This window comes from Artemia franciscana, chromosome 2 (genome assembly GCF_032884065.1).
Source record: "Artemia franciscana chromosome 2, ASM3288406v1, whole genome shotgun sequence".
NCBI lineage: Eukaryota > Metazoa > Arthropoda > Branchiopoda > Anostraca > Artemiidae > Artemia > Artemia franciscana.
Window position 1 is genome coordinate 57295329 of NC_088864.1, and position 6545 is coordinate 57301873.

The following is a 6545-nucleotide window of genomic DNA, read 5'->3' on the forward strand; positions in this document are numbered from 1 at the left end:
ACGGTAAAGGGAACCAAGGGACAGACAGTCGCCTACATCTCCAATAATTTTCAATGCACGCTTGTGGATTGAGTCCACCTGACCTAATTTAAGGTATTACGTCGACAATTACAGGAACTTCATGTCATTGGAGGGAAACCAGCCCTTTCGTGTCTCATTCTATCCCCGGGTACTCTGTGACCTTCTCCTCTATCCCCATTGTGTCGAATTAAAATTTTTCACATTGACGGTTTGCAATAATAGTTTGTAAAAAATAGATATGCCTCTAGATATAACACAACCTAGACAGCCCTGGGTGAAGTACCTTAAGTTATACAAGTTATGCAGTATTCACAGATTCGTTTAAGCATAAATCTGTGTCTCGGCTGTACAATCAGCTTGAAGCTTTCATACATCTATCGCTGGCCATGGATACATTAGATTCTTCTGAAATAGGGTCAAAAATTTATTGTGTCTTATCAGTTTGAAGCTGATGTCAGTAATCCCTTGGGCCAAGGAGATCCCAATGTACAGAAAGTGGAGATGGAGGCACCCTCCCTCACCCTCGAGAAAATAGAGCACGAAAAGAGCAGAAAAGTTTTTTCTCAATCGTCTTAAAAGTTGAATTTATTTTTGTTTAAATCCTTTCATTTAAAGAAACTCAGTTGCACAAAACAAAATTGAAAAATGAAGAGTATCATTTTGTCCAAAAATCTGATCCGAAAAGAACCAAAAATTGTTTATTCCGACCAACTTGAAACTTATATATGCAAATATTTGTGCCAAGATAATCCTAATACATAAAGAAATTAGGCTGGGGACTCAGGCTCTATGAAGGTGGAGCCTGAAAATAAGCCCAAAACTTATCTTATTCGCTTTAAATTATCCATGAGTCTATTTAAATATCCATGAGTCTTTGGACTGAGCTGACCCTAACCCAGTGGATATTTTAAATTACGGTGGTATATTTAGAGTGGATCTGCAGATATGTAAGCGTAAATCCGGGGTGAAGAGACGGAAATTTGAATAAGCGTGGTGCAGTTGGGGGAAGGGGTCAAACCGATTAGTCTCATCCTCTGTATACAGTTCTTGTAGGAAACCTAGTATTACACAGAGCTTAAAAAAATTATTGAACCTTTTATTTACTCATGTTGTTTAATAACAGAATGAAAAAAGCTACTTAGTGGTATTTTCCTCGGCTTCCACTGGCTTATCCTGGGCCTGGTTTACAACTCCAGGGTTAGAAAACACTTGGTATTGCGGGAAAGCATTCCGATCGTAAATCATAGACTCTTTTTTATCTCTCTTTGGACAGCATGTAGTTGCATGACAGAATAGTGTCGCATTAGCTGTGGATATTGCTAATGATAAAACCCCCAATCCAGCGAGCACTGAATTTATTATAATACCTGCACTCTCGCCTTCAAAATCGTAGAAGAAATGATAATCGTAAAGGTTACCACCAAGATAGTCATAATTACAACTACAGCAGGACATGTAACAGGCGTCATAGTAGTATGTAGATGAAGTTACATTATCTTTGCACAGTTGGAGCGGGTTTTCTGATAAAACATAACCCCTTTCATCCCCAAGATGGTAATTCAGTCCAATTATTCCACACACAATTGGTCCACATACAAGCAAGCATGCTAATATGGAAAAGCTTAAATGTGTTGACAAGAAGCAATGTGACGAGTTCTTGGAAACAGCTACTGCAAGGACGCCTGTGACAATGCAGGGTATTCCAGACCACAAGCCTGAACATACATATTTGACGTCAAAACTGCAGGTGCTGAGTATCAAGTCTAAAACCTGAAAAAGATTAATACATTTACTAAAAAATACATGAGCGGAATTTCATGCTAAAAATGCACAGTTTTTGAATCTACAAGCTAATCTTCCAAGCGGCCAGAATTTTCCCAAGAAGATCAAAATCAACAACAATTGTGTTCGAAAGCTAAGCGGATTTTTTTTTTTTCAAAAAAGAAGTTGTTAAAGAGTTTCGAGCACAACTCAATGAAATTCAAAAAATGAGTATTGAACTAGATAATTTATTCATTAAAAAAAACTATGAATGTGTTTTAAGTTTTAATTGCTAAAAATATTTGAAGTACCAGAGATAGCGAAACTAGTGTCTTATTGGTTGAGTGGGAACTAAAGCAATCTAAAAACACAACAACAATTGTGTTCGAAAGCTGAGCGCACTTTTTTTTCAAAAATGAAGTATTTAAAGGGTTTCGAGCACAACTCTATAAAATTCAATAAGGATTGAATTATATAATTTATTTATTAAAAAATAACTACATGTATGAACATGTTTCAAGTTTTAACTATTAAAAATATTTTGATGTACCAGAGATAGTGAAACTAATGTCTAATCGGTTTAGTGGATTTTTATGCAATGAGGTAATTTTTGAAAATATAAAGAAAAGTCAGGAATTTGATTTCAACTAAAACGGCCTCCATATACAGTAGTGCAGTTTTTGGTGGTAGCGGGCACCAAACTAAAAAAAAGACAAAGACCCGTGGGTGAAAAACTAGCAAAAATAATTAGAAATATATGAAAAATACATATTTGTATATTAAAAAAATGTATATATATAATATATATATATATATATTTAAAATATATAAAGAAAAATATATGAAGTTAAATAGAAGTTGCAGGTGTATCAAGGAATCAACAGATTACTGGCTTTTGGATATTACGAATGAAAAGCGTTGCCAAATGTAATTAATTAGTTTTGCTTATTTTTCTTCGTGGTTAAACGTGGCACCACTGATTAAATTATTATGATATCCTAAAGACCAGGTATGAATAGAGCTAAAATAGGCTCAGGGGAAACAAATTATCTTAAATTTTGTTTTATATATATGTGACCATCTCTTGTATAATAATCTTCGTTAATTATCAGACATGCGACTATTGGGTCTTACAAAAATACCGAATCTCTTGTGCCCGCAACGATGCTCTTTTGGATCTAATATCAGGCTATCAGTTAGCTAACCTCAGGACCCAAAAGTATCTAAAGTAGGGATCGCAGCGCACCGGGGTATCCTAGGAAAAAATGAAACGAAAATTAATATTCAACTCATTATTAAGAGGCTCATTTAAGTAGTAAATAATCAAGAGAGATAAAACTCTACAAAAAGAAAACTTCAAACGAGAACGACGGCCAGTAGAATTAAAAGACTAAAACAACGCGGATATTTCGCCTGTATAAAACAAGGCGTCTTCAGCACAAGATAGAAAATTAAAAGAAAACTAATCTAAAAACCAATAAAAACCACCACCAAATATAATAAATACAATTGTCGCTACATATCCACGTAGGGAAAAGTAGCTATGCGGGTTACTTCAATGAGAATCAAAGAGCAACTGAGGAAAAATTTATGAAAATTGAAACTTAGTTAATTATTCTGTTACGAAATAATCCTCTTGTAAGCTAACATTGAAGCAACTCTTTTTGGTCTAGTGGGTAATCTTGTCCCCTGGTGATTGTGTAAAATTTTAATTTCCCCATCGACTATTGGTTCATTTTTTAAAAGAATATCATAAATTGGGTCAATATTTAAATTTCCTGTGTCTCTATTTATTGAAATATTAGCAAATATATGTTTTTTAATTTCTATAGCCTCCCTCGCCCACTGAGAAAAACCTCTATCGTTAGAAATAGTTGTAGCCTCATCAAATTGTATAAAATGTTCAGGATAAAAGAATGTGTGTTCAGCTAGAGCCGAAACAAAAGTTTCGGGAGGCTTTCTTAGTTGTAGAGTTTTTTCTATTGAGTTGCGATGCTCAATAAATCTTTCAGTAAATTGTTGGTGAGTTCTACCAATATAAAACTTTCCACAGGAACAAGGAATTTTATATACCCCACTAAATAAATCTCCACGGGTTAAATCCTTCCCAGAATTAAGAAAACTACCTAATGGTCTCACTGATTGGAAACAAGTATCAATGTTATGTTTACCCAAAATTCTTTTAAGCATCTCCCCCAAAGTAGGTACATAAGGTAAAGAAATGAAAATACACAGTTTTAGGCTCTCTCCTTGTTTCTGGGGCAGATTCATGGATGATATGGTCTGCATTTGGAAACACGGTTTAGAGTCTTTAGACCTTTTCCATAAACATTTAAATAGTTTTGACCAAAACGTAAAATTTACAGTGGAGCTTGAAGAAAGTGATAAATTACCTTTTCGGGATATCTTACTGATCAAAAGTGAGTTCCATTTACTTTTCTCAGTTTATAGAAAGCCTACCCACAGTGATAGGTATTTGAACTTTCACTCTTGCCATCCTATCTCAGTGAAACGAGGGGTTGTGATTGCACTGGTGGATAGAGCTTTCAGAATTTGTTCTCGGGAGTTTTTAGATTCTGAATTGTTATATTTGAGGGATGTTTTATTTTGTAAAAGCTACCCGATTAATTTCATTGATAAAATAATAAAAAATAGACGCATTAAACACAACAATGGGGTTATTGGGGATTCACAGTGCACAGATTTAAACTTACCGAAACGTTTCATTTCTTTACCTTATGTACCTACTTTGGGGGAGATGCTTAAAAGAATTTTGGGTAAACATAACATTGATACTTGTTTCCAATCAGTGAGACCATTAGGTAGTTTTCTTCATTCTGGGAAGGATTTAACCCGGGGAGATTTAGTTAGTGGGGTATATAAAATTCCTTGTTCCTGTGGAAAGTTTTATATTGGTAGAACTCACCAACAATTTACTGAAAGATTTATTGAGCATCGCAACTCAATAGAAAAAACTCTACAACTAAGAAAGCCTCCCGAAACTTTTGTTTCGGCTCTAGCTGAACACACATTCTTTTATCCTGAACATTTTATACAATTTGACGAGGCTACAGCTATTTCTAATGATAGAGGTTTTTCTCAGTGGGCGAGGGAGGCTATAGAAATTAAAAAACATATATTTGCTAATATTTCAATGAATAGAGACACAGGAAATTTAAATATTGACCCAATTTATGATATTCTTTTAAAAAATGAACCAATAGTCGACGGGGGAATTAAAATTTTACACAATCACCAGGGGACAAGATTACCCAATAGACCAAAAAGAGTTGCTTCAATGTTAGCTTACAAGAGGATTATTTCACAACAGAATAATTAACTAAGTTTCAATTTTCATAAATTTTTCCTCAGTTGCTCTTTGATTCTCATTGAAGTAACTCGCATAGCTACTTTTCCCTACGTGGATAAGTAGCGGCAATTGTATTTATTATATTTGGTGGTGGTTTTTATTGGTTTTTAGATTAGTTTTCTTTTAATTTTCTATCTTGTGCTGAAGACGCCTTGTTTTATACAGGCGAAATATCCGCGTTGTTTTAGTCTTTTAATTCTACTGGCCGTCGTTCTCGTTCTCGTTTTCTTTTTGTAGAGTCTTATCTCTCTTGATTGTTTATTGTCATGTCTGGCCAGTTCGGCTTAAGAACTTTCATTTAAGTAGGGAGTCCTTATAACTTTATAATGAAAAATAATGAATACATTTGAAAAATTTACGGGCAACAGGTTCATTGATGTTAGGATAACAGATAATTATTTGTAAATGACGAAAGGTTGATCAGAAAAGTGAGAAAGGAAACGTACGTGACCGCTGCTAAGCTCGCAGAAATTGTACAGCTTGCATTCTTCTTGATCAAATATCCCATTTTTGGGCCTTGATTTGCACTCTTTTGAGACGTCGGCAGTCGGCAGCCAGAAGAACCTCTTCTTTTGTCCCAGAAACTAATGTTCATTTTAAAACTATGATGGTAAAATACAACCAATGTCAACAGAGGAATGAAATAGGCACTTCTAACTATGCCCTCCTTCACGTTATAGTTCAATCAGCTAGATCTATACAGTTTTTCTCCATGCCTGGTTCAACAACACAAGAAACCACCTCCCCCGGAAAATTCCTACTTGGATAATTTTTTCCCCGGATATTTCCACAAATCTAATTTTGAAAATATTTAGTTTTTTTTTATTGTTCAGCTCCCAAAATTCAATTGCATAGGCAAAAAAGCCCTCTAAAATTAGTATTGATTGAAAAAAAGTCCGAAAGCTGGTCTTTAAAACATACTCTTTAAATAAAAACGACCGTTTTTAGATTGAAAAACGGTACGTCTATCCAGCCTGCCAGCTAAGAGACAAGTCTTACCGAAGTAGTTAATAATGCAAATCCAAGAAAGATCAATGTAGCTCCAAGTCCTTTGTACGCAGAAGTTGGCATTTTCTTTTCCATGTTTTCAAGACAACGAAGAGACGTTAAGTGCCACTGAACTCGGCTAGGAACGCACTTCTAATTTAAACCGCCTACATATCGACTTATCAGCGTCCATAATCGCCAGGCATCTAATTGATTGACATGTAGCTTTTTTACCTTATTAACAGCAGAATCAAAGATCAAACTTGAGAATGAATCATCGATTCGGTGAATAATTATTGAGGATTTGTACAAGGTACTTGAGGATCAAAAATTCATATTTGTTTTAAAACTGAATCACATTTTCGATCAAAGTCTAATATCGATAAATAAGTAAGACAAAGAAAAA

At 34.7% G+C, this 6545-nt stretch overlaps 1 protein-coding gene across 1 annotated transcript; it reads right to left on the reverse strand.

The window, feature by feature from the left end:
* Positions 1 to 1103: 1103 nt before the first annotated feature.
* Positions 1104 to 6309, reverse strand: LOC136043823 (uncharacterized). The gene is made up of 2 exons (XM_065728748.1): positions 6152 to 6309; positions 1104 to 1791 (listed from the first exon to the last, which is right to left on the reverse strand). The coding sequence occupies exons 1-2, from the start codon at positions 6233 to 6235 to the stop codon at positions 1156 to 1158; spliced, it is 720 nt and encodes a 239-aa protein (XP_065584820.1). The 5' UTR covers positions 6236 to 6309; the 3' UTR covers positions 1104 to 1155.
* Between the last annotated feature and the right edge of the window lie 236 nt (positions 6310 to 6545).

Coding starts and splice junctions, on each gene's coding strand:
- LOC136043823 (XM_065728748.1), bottom strand. CDS start 6,235: ATGGAAAAGAAAATGCCAACTTCTGCGTACAAAGGACTTGGAGCTACA. Junction 1,792..6,151: donor TTGCATTATTAACTACTTCG/GTAAGACTTGTC, acceptor AATCTTTTTCAG/GTTTTAGACTTGATACTCAG.